The sequence below is a fragment of the Somniosus microcephalus genome, chromosome 3 (genome assembly GCF_052327205.1).
Source record: "Somniosus microcephalus isolate GS21.2 chromosome 3, FLI_Smic_1.0, whole genome shotgun sequence".
NCBI classification, from domain to species: Eukaryota; Metazoa; Chordata; class Chondrichthyes; order Squaliformes; family Somniosidae; genus Somniosus; species Somniosus microcephalus.
Window position 1 is genome coordinate 197,103,491 of NC_140989.1, and position 18,012 is coordinate 197,121,502.

The 18,012-nt window shown below is 47.2% G+C and overlaps 1 protein-coding gene across 3 annotated transcripts in view; it reads left to right on the top strand.

Annotated features, from left to right (window-relative positions):
- The window catches only part of serac1 (serine active site containing 1), a 192,664-nt gene that overhangs the window by 99,102 nt on the left and 75,550 nt on the right, over nucleotides 1–18,012 (top strand). For all 3 annotated transcript variants that reach the window (XM_085982103.1, XM_085982102.1, XM_085982104.1), the window contains 2 exons: nucleotides 10,658–10,820; nucleotides 11,099–11,249. In XM_085982103.1, coding sequence (XP_085838229.1) covers nucleotides 10,658–10,820; nucleotides 11,099–11,249 — 314 coding nt within the window. The remainder of the gene's footprint in view (nucleotides 1–10,657; nucleotides 10,821–11,098; nucleotides 11,250–18,012) is intronic.

The window sequence follows — 18,012 nt, forward strand, 5'->3', positions numbered from 1 at the left end:
CCTCTGTTCATGGCAAGCTGTAACATAGTGTGCCGCCAGTGTTACACAGCTTCTCTCCTCCCCCAGTAGGAATGGGAGTTTTTGGTTGTCATTCAGATTTCTGAATTCAGGGCATATTTGTGAGAATTTTTGGTAGAAATTCTCCCTGATGCCCTGATATTTTCCACAGGCTGTGAGGAAGTGCATCGCTGTCTCCACTACTCCCTGACTGCAGTGAGAGCATATCCTGTCTTCTCTTGGCAGCCTGGTCTGCCTGTGTCTGCCTTTTTCGATCGCTAGGCTATGTTCGCTAAGTCTGTACCTTGTCAAGGTTCTTCTCAGTTTGTTATCCTTTACCATGGTCAGGTAATCAGCTATGTTGTATTGTCTGTTTAGGGCCAAGTAGCAAATGAGTTTGCTTTGGGTTTTTGTTGTTTCTGCCCAATATGTCAGATATTTTTCCTTTTGCTTAGCGACGATTGTGTTGGGTCGAATTCTTTGTGTTACCCTGTCACTGTCCTGGGGCTGGTTATTGTTAGTATTGTTAGTAGTTATTTCACTGAGTCCCAGGACTAGTTGACTGAGGGTATTCTTTTTTATGGTCAGCTCTTGGCATTTCAGGGTGTCGTAGTGATAGCATTGGGGGTTGCTCATTTGTAGGTGATTCCAAAATTTGGTGGCTCTTTTTTGGATAGTGATTATTAATGGATATTGGCCTAGTCACGCCCTGCATGCATTGTTTACTCATCAATATTTTAGCAGAGGTATTGACTCATTTAAAATCAATGGACAAACACCTCCTTTACAATACCAGGTTATAGTCCAACAGCTTTATTTGAAATCACAAGCTTTCGGAGCGCTGCTCCTTCACCTGACGAAGGAGCAGCGCTCCGAAAGCTTGTGATTTCAAATAAAGCTGTTGGACTATAACCTGGTGTTGTGTGATTTCTTACATTTGTCCACCCCAGTCCAACACCGGCATCTCCACACCATGTCCTTTATAATAGGAATGAGAGGAATGTCAACCAAGCACAGTAAGCTTCCATACCCTGCTATTCTATAGCCTAATTTCAGGGGCACTATGAGTTCACACAACACCTTGAAATTGGGAAATGCGTTCCAGCTACAAGTGCGGTGAAAGTTTTATGCAAGCTCCTTCCATGACAACAACAGCTTGCATTTATATGGCGCTCTTAACATAGCAAAACGTCACAAGGCGCTTAACAGCGTTATCAATAAAAATTTTCACACCAAGCCACAGAAGGAGATATCGGGACAGATGACCAAAAGCTTGGTTAAGGAGGCTGTTTTTAAGGAGCATCTTGGAGGAGGAGCGGCTTAGGGAGGGAATCCCAGAGCTTAAGGCCTTGGCAGCTGAATGGCTGACTGATTAAAATCAGGGGTGTGCAAGATGCCAGAATTAGAAGAGCATTGAGATCTCAAAGACTTGTGGCGCTGGAGGAGATGACAGCGATGGGGAGGGGAGGGGCGAGGCCATGGAGGGATTTGAAAACAAGGTTGAGGATTTAAAAAATGGAGGTGTTGTCGGGCCGGGTGCCAGTGTAGGTCAGCGAGCACAGGGGCGATGGGTGAATGGGATTTGGTGCGAGTTAGGTTACGCGCCGCAGAGATTTGGATGAGCATAAGTTTATGGAGGGTAAAAGATGGGAGGCCGGTCAGGAGTGCAGTGGAATAGTCAAGTCTAGAGGTAACAAAGGCATGGATGAGGGTTTCAGCAGCGAATGAGTTGAAGCAGGGTCAACATGACAACGGCAGTGTATGGATCTCTTCCGCCCACCTCCCGCTCCCCACTATCAGCTTCTTCCTTAAGGTAATTATCTCCTGTTTCCATTGGACTCTGGGCCACACATCAGTAGCTTCAGTAGCTATGAAGCACTTTGTGATTTGAGAAGTTTCCTGGCATGTGAAAGGTGCTATAGAAATGCAAGTTCTTTCTTCTATTTCTATATGAGGGTGTCCTGCTCTCAGGCTGGCAGCAGTGCTGCCACCAGGGGGTGCATGAGATCATAACCGGAAAGTGTTTCCCCTCCCTGGGAATGATGGGCCTGTTAAAATTTCCCCTCCTTCTATGGGGAAGGCGGAATGGCGGAGCAGGATCGAGAGGCCGAATGGCCTACTCCTGCTCCTATCTTCTATGTTTCTAAGTACCAGAATTCTACTCACTACAGGTGTAAGGTATGGGGGATTGAGCCGAGTGCCTCTGCTTTGTGACGGGGGATTGAGCCGAGTCCCTCTGCTTTGTGACGGGGGATTGAGCCGAGTCCCTCTGCTTTGTGACGGGGGATTGAGCCGAGTCCCTCTGCTTTGTGACGGGGGATTGAGCCGAGTCCCTCTGCTTTGTGACGGGGGATTGAGCCGAGTCCCTCTGCTTTGTGACAGGGGATTGAGCCGAGTCCTTCTGCTTTGTGACGGGGGATTGAGCCGAGTCCCTCTGCTTTGTGACAGGGGATTGAGCCGAGTGCCTCTGCTTTGTGACGGGGGATTGAGCCGAGTCCCTCTGCTTTGTGACGGGGGATTGAGCCGAGTCCCTCTGCTTTGTGACGGGGGATTGAGCCGAGTCCCTCTGCTTTGTGACGGGGGATTGAGCCGAGTCCCTCTGCTTTGTGACGGGGGATTGAGCCGAGTCCCTCTGCTTTGTGACGGGGGATTGAGCCGAGTCCCTCTGCTTTGTGACGGGGGATTGAGCCGAGTCCCTCTGCTTTGTGACGGGGGATTGAGCCGAGTCCCTCTGCTTTGTGACGGGGGATTGAGCCGAGTCCCTCTGCTTTGTGACAGGGGATTGAGCCGAGTCCCTCTGCTTTGTGACGGGGGATTGAGCCGAGTCCCTCTGCTTTGTGACGGGGGATTGAGCCGAGTCCCTCTGCTTTGTGACGGGGGATTGAGCCGAGTCCCTCTGCTTTGTGACGGGGGATTGAGCCGAGTCCCTCTGCTTTGTGACGGGCTGCATTTGGTCTCCAGCCATCTGGATCTTTTTATTGCTCAGTCCTATAAAGAGGCTTCCATATATTATCTGGTTCTGATGAAGGATCTCCATCTGAAATATAAATTGGTCCTTTCTCATTTTAGATGCTGTATTTCCAGTTTTTAGTTTTTGGGCAGCAGGGATTACTATCAGACCGTTGTTGATTGCACAGCAAGACCAATGACCTGCTTTATAGTTGTGATTTCTTCACTGAAACTCAGAGCTTATTTATAGCATATCAACTGAAACCGAATAATCAGACCATTATTTCTGCAGTCAGCTTTTAATAAACATTTAACCCTGCAAGCAAGAGGCAGATGTTAATTTCAGAATCTCAATCATTGCTAATCGCACTTTTGCTTTTTTTAAAAATCCTGTTTAAAAAGTTACATAAATCTGTCGACATTTGCACTTTTTTTTCCAGCCAAGAGTAGTGCACATTATATCATTTACATTTAGTGGCAGCGGGATATTCTGACTAAGGAGGAGCCAGTTGACATGAGAAAAGAATGGCTCATTAAGGTTCTGGTAGGTGCATTTGGGCATGGGGTTGGCAGCTGTAGACACCATCATCATTTTGCTCAGTCACCTTAGGTTCCAGGTTCTGGTTCACGTTAGTTAGTAGATCGTCTTGTCTGGAATCTACATCACCCGTTTCCATGACACCCCACTGTTCTTGTCGGAGCGCTTGCTGCTGTTATGCGAGATGTTGGAGGATTTGTGATTCGCTCTTTGTCAACCGTAGGGTTTTTTGTGTTTATTAGGAAGGCTGGGCACAGGTGCTCCTATGAGCAAGTAAATAGCAAACTTTATTAATCAACATCAAGTTGCTGTGTTTTTTACTTGCTTTTGAACTGGCCACGCCATTCAGTCACAAAAAGTGAATAGTTGTATCTATTTTCTCTCTCTCGCTCCAAACACTGCAGAGAATCTTTGTAGTCATGTTAAAATTATTTTTTTCCTTTTACATGCAGCACAGTTGTTGGCACAAGCTACGACAAACAGGTTAAATGCGTGGCTCAAAGAGTGGTGTGGGAAGAAGGGGTTTCACTTCATGTTGCACTGGCACCAGTACTGGGGAAAAAGGGAGCTGTTCGGTTGGGGCGGGCTCCACTTAAGCCCGGCTGGGACAAGTGTCCCGGTGAATCAGATAACTAGTGTGGTAGATAGGACATTAAACTAATGAAGGGGGAGTGGGGTGGAGGGGAAGGAAGATTCAGGAAAGGGTAAATTCAAAAGCAGTAAGAGAAATGTCAAGGCTATAGAACAGAGTAGTGATTTGGGTAAAAATGTGCAGAATGGGTCAGGAACAGACAGTTTTACAAAGGCAATAGGGCATTAGTGACTAAGGTGACATCAGGGAAAAATAGAAACATGTTAAAGCTAAAGGCACTATATCTGAATGCGCAAAGCATTTGCAACAAAATAGATGAATTAATAGCACAGATAGAAATAAATGGGTTTGATCTAATAGCCATTACAGAGACATGGGCCCCGATTTTCCCCCAGCCGCCGGGCGGGGTTTCAGGCGGGCGGGAGCTGAAAATCCCGAATTTGGGGGTCCCGACACCATCGCGCCCAAAACCCCGCCCCACGTAAGTTTCAGAGGCGGCGGGTACCCGCCCCACACTGGGACCCGCCGAAACCAGGCGGGAAGGGATTAGTGCCAATTAACTGCCTGTTAACTGCCTGTGGGTTTCCCGACGGCTCCAAACCACGCCAGGTTAGAGCAGGCGGGCCGTCGGGTTGAAGGAGTTGGAGGGGTCGCGATGTTGGCGTTCAGGTGAGTGATGGGTGCATGAGTGTAAAGGTAAGTGTGTTTGGTGTGTCTAAAGTGTGTAAAGAACTTTTACTTACCTGTACTTACCCTTCACAGCCTTTCTTCCTGTAGCCGTCGGGAGCGCATCACTCAGCCGGAACGGAAAGCTGAACAGCTGCGATCTGTCAAAAGTGACAGCCTTCAGCTTTGAGTGCTGGTAAGAGTTCTAACTGAGTCTGTGCAGAATGACTCATGTCAGAACTCAGACTGTCAGTGTTTGACAGCTTCAAACAGCTGTGAAACACTGATATTTCATCTGTCAAAAACTCTTGACAGATGAAATTGCAGTCTGTGACGTCACCTGTTGCCGGGTGGCCCTTAATTGGCCTGCTGAGCCCGCTGGGCGGGCTCAACAAGGTCAATCAAGGGAAAATCGCGCAGATTGGCCGGACATCAAAGTAGGCGGGTCAAAAACCCGAAAGGGGAAGTCCCGCCTTCTTCCCGACAGGTTCGGGAAGATCTACCCCGTGGTTGCTGATTGACCAAGGTTGGGAACTAAATATTCTAGGATACTTGACCTTTAGAAGAGATAGGCAAAATAGAAAAGGAGGGGGGGTTGCTCGGTGTAGCTCTGATAAACTATGGGATAAAGATAGAGAGAAAGGATCTTGGCTGGAAAATCAAGATGTAGAATCACTTTGGGTGGAGCTAAGAAACAAGAAGGGGCAGAAAACACTGGTGGGAGTAGTTTATAGCCTCCCTAACAGTAGTTGTAGCGTTGGGCAGAGTATAAATCAGGAAATTAGAGGTGCATGTAACAAGGGTAATACAGTAATCATGGGGTCTTTAATTTTCATATAGACTGGTCATGCCAAATTTGCAGTAATAGTGCGGAGGATGAGTTAATGGAATGCATTCAAGGTAGTTTTCTACATCAGTATGTCGAGGAACCACCTAGGGAACAGACTATTTTAGATCTAGTGTTGTGCAATGGAACAGGGTTAATTAATAACCTTGTTGTAAAGGAGCCTCTGGGGATCAGTGATCATAACATGATAGAATTTGATGTTGAGTTTGAGAGTGATTTAGTTAAGTCTGAAACTAGTGTCTTAAATCTGAAGAAAGCAAACTACGTAGGTATGAGGGGCGTGTTGGCTAAGATAGATTGGGAAAGTAGATTAAAAGATATTACGGTACATAAGTGATGGCAAACTTAAAAAAAGAATTTATAATTCGTAACAAATATATATTCCCTTAAGGAATAAAAGCCCCACGGAATAATTGGTCAAACCATGGTTAACAAGAGAAGTTAAAGATAGTATTAAATTAAAGGAAGAGGCGTATAATGCTGCTGAAAAGAGTAGTAAACCTGAAGATTGGGAGGATTTTAGAATTCAGCAAAAGATGACCAAGAAATTGATAGAACATAGACTGAGAGTAAAGTAGCAAGAGACATAAAAACTGAGTGTAAAAGCTTCTACAGGTTTGTAAAAAGGAAGAGGTTCGCGAAAGTAAACATGGGTCCCATACAGGCAGAGACAGGAGAAATTATAACGGGGAATAAAGAAATGGCAGAGACATTAAACAAATACTTTGTATCTGTCATCACAGAAGAAAGCACAAAAAACATTCCGTAAATAATGAGGAACTTAAAAGGAATTAGTATTACTGTAGTAAAAAAATAGTGTTGGAGAAACTAATGGGACTAAAAGATTACAAATCCCCTGACCCTGATGGCCGACATCCTAGGGTTTTAAAAGAGGTAGCTACAGAGGTAGTGGATGCATTGGTTGTGATCTTCCCAAATTCCCTTGATTCTAGAACAGTCCCTGGGGATTGGAAGATAGGAAATGTAACCCTGCTATTCAAGAAAGGAGGGAGGGAGAAAACGGGGAACTACAGGCCAGTTAGCCTGACCTCAGTAGTAGGGAAAATGCTAGAATCCATTATTAGGGACGTGGCAACAGGGCACTTAAAAATCATAATAGGATTGGGCAGAGTCAACACGGATTTATGAAAGCAAAATCATGTTTCATAAATTTGTAGAGTTTTTTGAGGTAACTGGTAGGGTAGATAAGGGGGAACCAGTGGATGTAGTATATTTGGATTTTCAAAAGCATTCGATAAGGTGCCACACTGGAGGTTATTTACACAAAATTAGGGGCATGGGATTGGGGGTAATACCGTGGCTACAAGAGCAGGTCAGAGGCTGGGATTCTACGGCGAGTGTCTCACCTCCTGACTCCCCAAAGCCTTTCCACCATCTACAGGGCACAAGTCAGGAGTGTGATGGAATACCCTCCACTTGCCTGGATGAGTGGAGCTTCCAACAACACTCAAGAAGCTCGACACCATCCACGACAAAGCAGCCTGCCTGATTGGCACCCCATCCATCACCTTAAACATTCACTCCCTCCACCACCGGCGCACCGTGGCTGCAGTGCATACCATGTACAAGATGCACTGCAGCAACTCACCAAGACTTCTTCAACAGCACCTCCCAAACCCGTGACCTCTACCACATAGAAGGACAAGGGAACACCATCACCTCCAAGTTCCCCATCAAATCACACACCATCCTGACTTAGAAGTATATTGCCGATCCTTCATCGTCGCTGGGTCAAAATCCTGGCACTCCCTCCCTAACAGCACTGTGGGAGTACCTTCACCAGACAGACTGCAGCGGTTCAAGAAGGCGGCTCACCACCACCTTCTCGAGGGCAATTAGGGATGGGCAATAAATGCTGGCCTTGCCAGCGATGACCACATCTCATGAATGAATAAATTTTAAAAAGGAGATCGTCTTGTGGTGGCAGAGGGCATGGCCAAGGTACTGAATGAGTACTTTGCATCTGCCTTCACTAGAGAAGAGGATGCTGCCAATGTAGCAGTAAAAGAGGAGGTAGCTGTGATACTGGATAGGATAAAAATAGATAAAGTGGAGGTACTTAAATGCTGGCAGTACTTGAAGTAGAAAAGTCACCCGGTCCAGATCAGATGCATCCTAGGTTATTGAGGGAAGTAAGGGTGGAAATTGCAGAGGCTCTGGCCACAATCTTCCAATCCTCCTTGGATATGGGGATGGTGCCAGAGGACTGAAGGATTGCAAATGTTACACACCTGTTTAAAAAAGGGGGAGATGGATAATCCCAGCAACTACAGGCCGGTCAGCCAAATGTCAGTGGTGGGGAAACTTTAGAGACAATAATCTGGGACAAAATTAATGGGCTCTTGGAAAAGTATTAGCTAATTTATGAAAGTCAGCACGGATTTGTTAACGATAAATCGTGTCTGACTAATTTGATCGAATTCTTTGATGAAGTAATGGAGAGGATTGATGTGGGTAGGGCGGTTAATGTTGTGTATCTGGACTTTCAAAAGGCGTTTGACAAAGTACCACATAATAGAAAAGCAAAATACTGTGATGCTGGAAATCTGAAATAAAAACAGCAAATGCTGGAAATACTCAGCGTGTCCGAACTGCCTGGCCTGAGTGTTTCCAGCATTTTCTGTTTTTATACCACATAATAGACTTGTTGGCAAAATTAAAGCCCATGGGATTAAAGAGACAGTGACAGTCTGGATATAAAATTAGCTCAGGGACAGAAAACAGAGAGTAGCGGTGAACGGTTGTTGTTCTTCAGACTGGAGGGACGTATACAGTGGTGTTCCCCAGGGGTCGGTATTGGGACCACTGCTCCTTTTGATATATATCAATGACCTGGACTTGGGTATACAGGGCATAATTTCAACGTTTGCAGATGACATGAAACTTGGAAATGTAGGAAACAATGACGAGGATAGTAACAGAGGACATAGACAGACAGGTGAAAGGGGCAGACACATGTTAGATGAAATTTAATGCAGAGAAGTAATTCATTTTGATAGGAAAAATGAGGAGCAGCAATATAAACAAAATGATGCATTTTAAAGAGGGTGCAGGAACAAAGAGACCTGGTGTACATGTACACAAATCTTTGAAGGTGGCAGGACATGTTTTGAAGGCCATTAAAAAAGCAGATGGTATCTTTGCCTTTATTAATAGAGACATAAGAGTACAAAAGCAAGGAAGTTATGCTAAACCTTTATAAAATACTGGTTAGGCCCCAGCTGGAGTATTGTGTTCAATTCTGGGCACCACACTTTAGGAAGGATAAGAAGGAGATTTACTAGAATGGTACCAGGGATGAAGGACTCTAGTTACTTGGTGAGACTGGAGAAGCTGGGGTTGTTCTCTTTAGAGCAGAGAAGGTTAAGAGGAAATTTGAAAGAGGTGTTTAAAATCATGAAGGGTTTTGATAACGTAAATAAGGAGAAACTATTTCCAGTGGCAGAAGGGTCGGTAACCAGAGGACACAGATTTAAGGTGATTGGCAAAAGAACCAGAGGCGGCATGAGGAAAAATTTTGTTTACACAGAGAGTTGTTGTGATCTGGAATGTGCTGCCTGAAAGGCTGGTGGAAGCAGATTCAATAGTAACTTTCAAAAGGGAATTGGATAAATACTTGAAACGGAAAATTTGCAGGGCTCTGGGGAAAGAGCAGGGGAGTGTGACTAATTGGAGAGCTCTTTCAAGGAGCTGGCACAGGCACGATGGGCCGAATGGCCTGCTTCTATGCTGAATCGTTCTATGATTCTATCCCACCAGCAGCTTTTAATAGGTTCATTCCCCTTGCTGTCATAAAGCTTCTGCATTTTAATCCCTTAAGTGTAGTAAACAACACTACCGATGTTAAATGAATGAAACAATAGCAAATGCATGAGTCCAATTAAAAATAGAGTGGAATCTTCAGAAAATACATTACCTAATTTACAGGACAGCAACTGAGATATGATCACTTTGCATATCCATGTTAAATCTATGTGTCGTCATAATGGAACAAACCAATTCATTTTGATGAAAGGAACCATTTGCTAATTAATCAACAAACCAGCTGATGTAATATTAAAACACCATTTAACTATTCAGGTCAAAGCTGAAAACAGTTCAGTCTGTCACAGGTGGGCTGTTTAAAGGAGTAGGTTATATATGTGAAAATAGAACCTTGAATCAAAAAGAGTATTACATTTTTATTTTGGTGTGCTCACATTCATATCTTTCCATTCTTTTTCTTGGCTTGCCTGCTCCTTTCAACCCAGAGAGTGTGATTCATATTGCCCGATCTGTCTGTTTATGAACAGGCATTCTTGTCATCTAAATATCTTAACCATTGAACAGCTTTTAGCCCAACTCCACAAGTTTCCCTCCATCAAACACTACCTTTTATATACTCGAGTATCCGGTGACTCTTGTAGAAGACAATACGCCCCTGAAGTTCCACCCCAAGAAAACATTGAGAAGATGAGTCCAATCAAATTCTGCCCTTTATGTTGAGGGCTATCCACAAATACATCCCCTCTCTGCTCTCACATTTAACCAGCACAACAAGTGCCATTGCTCTGCTCCTTCAGTTCTGATATTTAAATGGCATCTCTGCCTCCTGGCTGCTGCTTTAAAGGCACCTCTTCCTGTACCTGTACTAGTGGGCTGTTTCTAATTTTAAATTGGTAGCTGGAGTTTTCATGAGGGGCTGTTGTCATTTTGAATGTCGCAGTGCTGGAGGAGCAGACCAGAACAGGGGATGGGGACGTGCTGCTGAGGTGCTGTTGCTAGGTCTACCGTCTTTTGAAAAATTGTCCCGCTAAGTGGGAAACACGAGGGACGATATGAGCCTTGTGTAGGAGGTTCCCCCCCCCCCCCCCCCATTACTTCATCACCAAATAGAGATGAATTTCTACTCTTAAATGCAAGTGTAACGAGTAGGTTATTTTCAAAAAGAGAGACCTTTTCTCTAGGGTGTTGTCATTTTGTTGTGTGATGCTGTCTCTACTGTATTTATACTAGTTTCTTTAAGCTGAAATGACTGTCTCTTTTGTGTAACTTGTACTAATACCAGGTTCCCAGCCACTGTGACAAGATTATAATGAATGGAGGCCTGCAATTGCTTCAGAAAATATACCAGCTGCGTCAAGATTCTCAGAAAATTCAGAGAAATATCATTCGAACAATTGGAAATTTGGCTTTAAATGAACGTCTCCACTCAGCCATAGCACAGTCAGGTGCGGTGATATCATTACGTGCCAGATCTCCTGGTTATCCTGAAAGAAATGAAGATTAACCTAGCACTTAATACAGTTTATGTGCTTCTGAGAAAGATGAATCTGTTCTTTTGATAGGGAAAATTGAATACAAACAGAGCTTATTAGCATATTGAAATAATGTTTTCATCGATTGACTTCAAAATATTGTGAAGCGTCCGTATCGTTGAATATTTTTCTTACTGAAGAAATGACAAACTGCAATCTGTAATCTAATGTCTAGGACTTTTGAATTATAGGATGGATTGGTATACTAGCTGAAGCGATGAAATCACCACATGTTATTCAGGCTTCACATGCAGCAAGAGCCTTAGCTAATCTTGACAGGGACACCGTGGAGGAGAAGTATGAGGATGGAGTATATATTCTTCATCCTCAGTATAGAACCAGGTAAGTGGATGTTGAAATGCTCTTTGTTCTTTGGAAATAATTAATCTTTAGCATGTACACAGGTCCAGTAACTCAATGCTTTGTAATTTAAACCATTTAGTCCAATTCTCTGACCCACACTCTCTTCGCGCACAGCTCACCTCTCAGTGCACAGGATCAGTGAATTAGTCTTATCCTTTTTTGTATTATAATAAGGCAAGTGCAACAACAACTTGATATAGTGCCTTTGACGTAGTAAAATGTCCCAGGGTGCTTCGCATTAACAGGAACAGGAACTGGGCCACATGGAAATATTAGGACAGGTGACCAAAAGCTTGGTCAAAGAGGTAGGTTTTAAGAAGCGTCTTAAAGGAGTAAGAGGTAGCAAGGCGGAGAGGTTTAGGCAGGAAATTCCAGAGCTTAGGGCCCAGGTAGCTCAAGGTATGGCCGCCATTGGCGGGTGATGAAAATTGGGGGTGCTTAAGAGGCCAGAATTGGAGGAACGTGGAAATCGTGGAGGTTTGTAGGGCTGATGGAGGTTACAGAGATGGGGAAGGGCGAGGCCATGGAGGGATTTGAACACTAAATTTTAAATTCGAGGCATTGCTGGATCGGGAGCCAAGTTGATCAGCGGCCGCGAGAGTGATGGGTGAATGGGACCTGTTGTGACTTAGGATACGGGCAGAAGAGTTTTGGATGAGCTGAGGTTTATGGAGGCTAGAAGATGTGAGGCCAGCCAGGCGAGCATTAGAATAGTCCAGTCTAGAGGTAACAAAGGCCTGGGTGACTGTCTCGGCAGCGGATGAGCTGAGGTTTATGGAGGCTGGAAGATGTGAGGCCAGCCAGGCGAGCGTTAGAATAGTCCAGTCTAGAGGTAACAAAGGCCTGGGTGACTGTCTCGGCAGCGGATGAGCTGAGGTTTATGGAGGCTAGAAGATGTGAGGCCAGCCAGGCGAGCGTTAGAATAGTCAAGTCTAGAGGTAACAAAGGCCTGGGTGAGGGTTTCGGCAGCGGATGAGCTGAGGCGGGGCAAAGACGGACGATGTTGCAGAGGTGGTTATGGGGTTGGAATTTCAGCTCGGGGCCAAATGGGATGGTGAGGTTGTGCATCTGAAGTGGGAAATATATCCAGTTCATGTTCTCCTGGTATAAATCAGGTTGTAAAGCTCATACTGTAAAGCTAAAGGATGATAGTAGTAGCTAAATGAATTTTAGTAAGGTTCCAAGGGCTATGAGTGTATGTGATTGAGATCACTGGCCGCTGTGGTATATGATGTGGTTTTATTCTTCTTTCCTTGTGCAATTTTTGTCATCCTGGGTATTTTTCAGGTTCCACATTGTTTTAGATAATCTTACCGAGTTCTTTTAATACTGCAGTGCTGAATGTATGGATTACTAGGAATTGTAAGTAGATATGTAGATAGGGAAGAGGTTTCTCCGATCCAAAGTCAATAAATGGCATCCTCTGTGATTGTGACCTCTGTGCAGAGGGATGGCCACATCATCCTCCTCCACACAACTCCTCCATTGCCCAGTTCCATGGAACTGTCCTTGCTTGATTCATGTTGTACCAATCTGAACATAGCCAGTGTACCCGGCAATGGTTTGTTTCCCCTTCCCCTGCACTGTCACCTTTTGGAGTCTCCAAAAGATCTATCTTATTTATACGTTGCCCTTTGGTGATGTCGTCGACAGGCATGGAGTCAGCTCCCAGCTCTACCTCTCCACTGTCTCAACTCACCAACTGCCTTTGTGCTGTCAAATGTCCAACATTTGGTCTTGGATATGTCATAACTTCCTCCTGCTTAACATTGGGAAGACTGAAGCCATCATCTTCAGCCCCCACGACAAACTCTGCTCCCTGGCCATTGATTCCGTCCCCCTCCCAAGCCACTGCCTCAGGCGGAATCTGACCATTCACTTCATTGGTTCCCATTTGACCCAGAGTTGAATTTCATATCCATTCCATCACAAAGACTGATTACTTCCACCTCTGCCTCTGCCCCATCTCCGCCATTTGCAGGTGAAACCTCTGTACATGCCTTCGTCACCTCCAGGCTGGATTACTCCAATATTTTCCTTGCCAGCGTCCTGTCCTTCACCTGATCCGCACTTACCGTCTACCGCACTAAGACCTGTTCAAACATCATCATGTTCTCGGGCCTATATTGGCTTCCCATTCCCCAATACATTAATTTAAAATTCTTGACCTCATCATAAACTCCTTCCATGGTCCCCATCTCTGTAGCCTCCTCCAGGTCTACACTGTCCCAACCCCAAAATACTCTTCCACTGACTCTGGCCTTTGCCACCCAATTAATGGCAGTCTTCAGCTGCCTGAGTCTACTCTCTTGAACTCTCCCCCTAAACCTCTCCATCTCTCTCCCCTTTTAAAACATCCTCTCAGTACCATCTTTTGGCTACGGTTTCAGGCACCCCTCCTCATCTTTCCCTGCCTGGCTTAGCATCTGTTTTGCTCATCTATCTATGAAGTGCCTTGCCACTTTATTATGTAAAAGAAACTATATAAATGCCAGTTTCTGGCTCCAGGACTAGAAATAAGCAGGGGTATATCACATCATGTGTAGTAGTTTGAATTTTACTTCTCTTATTCTGGTGCCGTGAGAGACACAGGGAGAGAAATTGGACCTTGTCCTGGCCAATTTGGGGTGAACAATGAGCATGGGGCGGTAGTGGGTGGAGACAAATTTCAGGTTATGATCTCTTGCGTCCAATCTCCCCGGAAAGGTAGGGAACGGTAGCGTAGTGGTAATGTCACTGGGCTAGTAATCCAAAGGCCTGGACTAATGATCCAGAGACGTGAGTTCAAATCCCACCACGGCAGCTGGGGAATTTAAATTCCGTTAATTAAATAAATCTGGAATAAAAAGCTAGTATCAGTAATGGTAACCATGAAACTATCGGAACCATCTGGTTCACTAATGTCCTTTAGGGAAGGAAATCTGCCATCCTTACCTGGTCTGGCCAATATGTGACTCCAGACCTACAGCAATGTAGTTGACTCTTAACTGCTCTCTGAAATGGCCTAGCAAGCCACTCAGTTGTAACAAACCACTACGAAACAAAATAATAATAAACTGGACAGACCACCTGGCATCGACCTCGGCACCGGCTACAGACACAGCAACGACACACCCAGCCCAGTCAACCCTGCAAAGTCCTCCTCACCAACATCTGAGGACTTGTGCCAAAATTGGGAGAGCTGTCCCACAGACCAGTCAAGCAACAGCCTGACATAGTCATGCTCACAGAATCATACCTTTCAGCCAATGTCCCAAACTCCTCCATCACCATCCCTGAGTATGTCCTGTCCCACCGGCTGGTGGCACAGTGGTATACAGTCGGGAAGGAGTGACCCTGGGAATCCTCAACATTGACTCTGGACCCCATGAAGTCTCATGGCTTCAGGTCAAGCATGGACAAGGAAACCTCCTGCTGATTACCACCTACCACCCTCTCTCAGCTGATGAATCAGTACTCCTCCATGTTGAACACCACTTGGAAGAAGCAAGGGCACAGAATGTACTCTGGGTGGGGGAAATTCAATGTCCATCACCAAGAGTGGCTCGGTAGCACCAATACTGACCGAGTCCTGATGACATAGCTGTCATTCTGGGCCTGCGACAGGTGGTGAGAGAACCAACATGAGGGAAAAACCTCCTTGACCTCGTCCTCACCAATCTACCTGTCGCAGATGCATCTGTCCATGACAGCATTGGTAGCAGTGACCACCGCAGTCATTGTGGAGACGAAGGCCTAGAAATTGGGTATAGCCCCGCTTGAGGCGTTAGAACTGGCGCTGCGCAAAGTTTATAGCCAGACGAAACTTATCGCTGCCTGGCGATTGAGGTGATTGGTGATCACCTCAATCGCCAGGCACAAGGTGATTGAGGTGCGAATTCAGACGTTGCACGGGCCTCCTAAGGCGCAAAACTTCCGGCGCTACCCAATAACGGCGCAGACAGGCGCAGCGCAGCGCAGGTGATCTCAATTACCGATAACCACGAGACTTCCAGGCGCCGGCCGGCTCTTAAAGGGGTGGGTCAGTCAGCCTCAGCTTCCACACTCATCGCCCTGCAGGCCTCAGATTCGGCGCACGCCCTTCTCTGGTGCAAAAAACTTGGTCAAGATGGAGAAGGTGAGACAGAGAGCAGGCTCTAGAGCAGTTGGTGGCCGCAGTGGAGCGCCGTCGAGATGTTCTCTATCCTGACAATGGCAGGAGGCCGAATCAAAAGGACTACCGCCGAGCTTGGAGGGATGTTTGTCAGAGGGTCAACTCCAGCAGCATGGCGACCAGGAGCCCTGTTCAGTGCAGGAAGAAATTCAACGACCTCAATCGGGTCGTGAGGGTGAGTGGTGTTTATGCAAACTTCTGATTCCCTCCATCTGCACCTGACTTCATGGCTACAGGGTGCGCGATGCACCAATGGCCATGTGTCAGCAAGCACCCATGCCCCTTTCTGGGCACACACATGCACATTTGACTCAAGGCATCATGTAAGGGCTCTTGCACCATGGGGGGCATGAGATGATCACTCAGGGCATCATGTAAGGGCTCTTGCACCATGGGGGGCATGAGATGATCTCTCAAGGCCTCATGTTACAGAACTTCCCCTTCTTTCCCCTGCAGTCCAAGCTGGCGACGATTCGCAAGGACCAGCTTCGAACCGGTGGAGGACCTCCACAAGTGGTCACTCTGACGGAGCTCGAGGAGAGAGTGCACCAGATTCTTGGAGGACGTCTGAGTGGTCCTGTTACCACTGCAGCTGCCGACCCCATTGTCGACAGCGATGGTAAGGATCTCACCTTTTTCAGCTGTCTCCTTCCACTTGGTCCCCCCGCCAGCATGCTTTCTCACTGTGGAGCCATGCCAGAGCCTTGCCGCAATCTGGCATGCCTTGCTGCCAACCTGTCCTTTTGCTAAAGCCACTCTTCCACCTCCCTGCTTTCAGATGCTGCATCACCAGCTCGGGATCCGGGCCCTGAAGCTGCCAGTGCCTCCGGAGGCGAGGATCAGGAGGAAGCCGCACCATCCGTTCCAGCCGCAGGGGAGCCAACACATCTGCAGACTGGGGATAGTAGCTCCCTGGAGGGGAGGGGAGGGGGCTCTGATGAGGAGCCAGTTGCCGGAACAAGCGGCCTGCATCAACGCAAGGGGGGTAGGCAAGTTCGGGCACCGGCTCCCCGGAGGGCGAGGCAGGGAGCAATGACTGCTGCACAGAGTGCAGAGGAGGTGTGTAGCCTGGCTGAAATGAGCACCCAGGCCCAGCTCAGGCACACTGAGCTTATGGCTGCAGTGGGGAGGATGCCTCAGTCGATAGAAACACTGGCAAAGAGTGTGCTGGACTTTGGCGCTGCAATGGAGAGGACTCTCCAGGGCTTCGGGGCAGCAATGGAGAGGACTGTCCAGGGCTTCGAGGCCGCTATGGAAAGGACTGTTCAGAGCTTCGAATAATCCCTGGAAAGGTCTGTCCAGGGCTTGTCCGAGGCAGTGGAACGGACTGCTCCAGCCTTGTCCGAAGCAATGGAGAGAACTATCCAGGGCTTCTCCGAAGCACTGGCACCTGCCACACAGGTCCTCACTGCTGCCACGCAGTCACTTGCTGGCCTCGTCCAGACCCAGATTGAGGCAACGCAAACTCTCACTGCTGCCACCCTATCTGCATCAGCTAGGATCACCCTAGCTAGGGCCCTTCCAGTACCACACGAGGCCAGGAATCGGTGGAGCAGTCGCTTGTGGCGGTAGAGCCGAGCCGGTCCCCTCCGAGAGCCAATGTGTCGTCCGACCATGGTGCAGGTGTCCTCTCTCGGCAGGTGACCATTGCTCATGCCACCGCTGGAATGTCTGCAGTGCAGCTGCCACCACCTACAGTGCACACTGCTTCCAGCCATGGCCAGATCAAGCAGCCAGCCTCTGCACCCTCCAAGCCCAGAGGTCATCCAGGCCGTCCCTCAGGGGCTTCTGCGCTTGCAGACAGTCACCAGGCGTCCCCCATCCTTGACGCCGCCACTGGGGTTCAACTACGGAGGAGCAGCAGGGAGGGAAGGGGCCGACCGCGAAAGAGAAGTCGGTCTCCATCAAGGGGCCAGCAGTAGAGGGAGGTGCTGAGACGTTTCTTTCCCCAAATTCAAGGACGCCCTCACCTGTTCTGATTGTCGGTGATGGTTTGTTTAGTTTTGCGGCTTTGCCAGAGAGTTAACTGTTATTTTGTTAGTTATGGTTTCTGTTGACATCACGTTGTTATGCTGGAAGGAAGCACTTTGTTGAAAATAAAGAAAAATTTTAATTTACAATGGTAATCGTAACTATTTACACTCATGGTGGCCTTCATAGGCTTTGAACGATCAGAAGTGCGCAGGACGAATGAGACCCATCATTCCGTCAGAGGGTCCTCGAACCGAGTCCTTATGAGCCTCTGACGGACGGCCCTTCCAGTTTCAGGAGCCCTCCCATCTTCCTCCTTCTCCTCTTCCTCGTCTGCATGCTCCTCCTCCTCCTCCTCCTCGTCCGCCTGCTCTTCCTCCTCCTCCTTGTCCGCCTGCTCTGCTGGACCTTGAGGGGCAGATGGCATTGGCTGGGTTCGTCGAATGGCCAAGTTATGGAGCATGCAGCAGACGACAACGATGCGACCCACTTGCTCCGGCGAGTAGGGCAGGGCTCCCCCCGAATGGTCTAGACAGCGGAAACGCTGTTTGAGCTCACCAATAGTGTTCTCCACAATGTTCCTGGTCGCCTGATGGCTGCTATTGTAAAGCTCTTCTG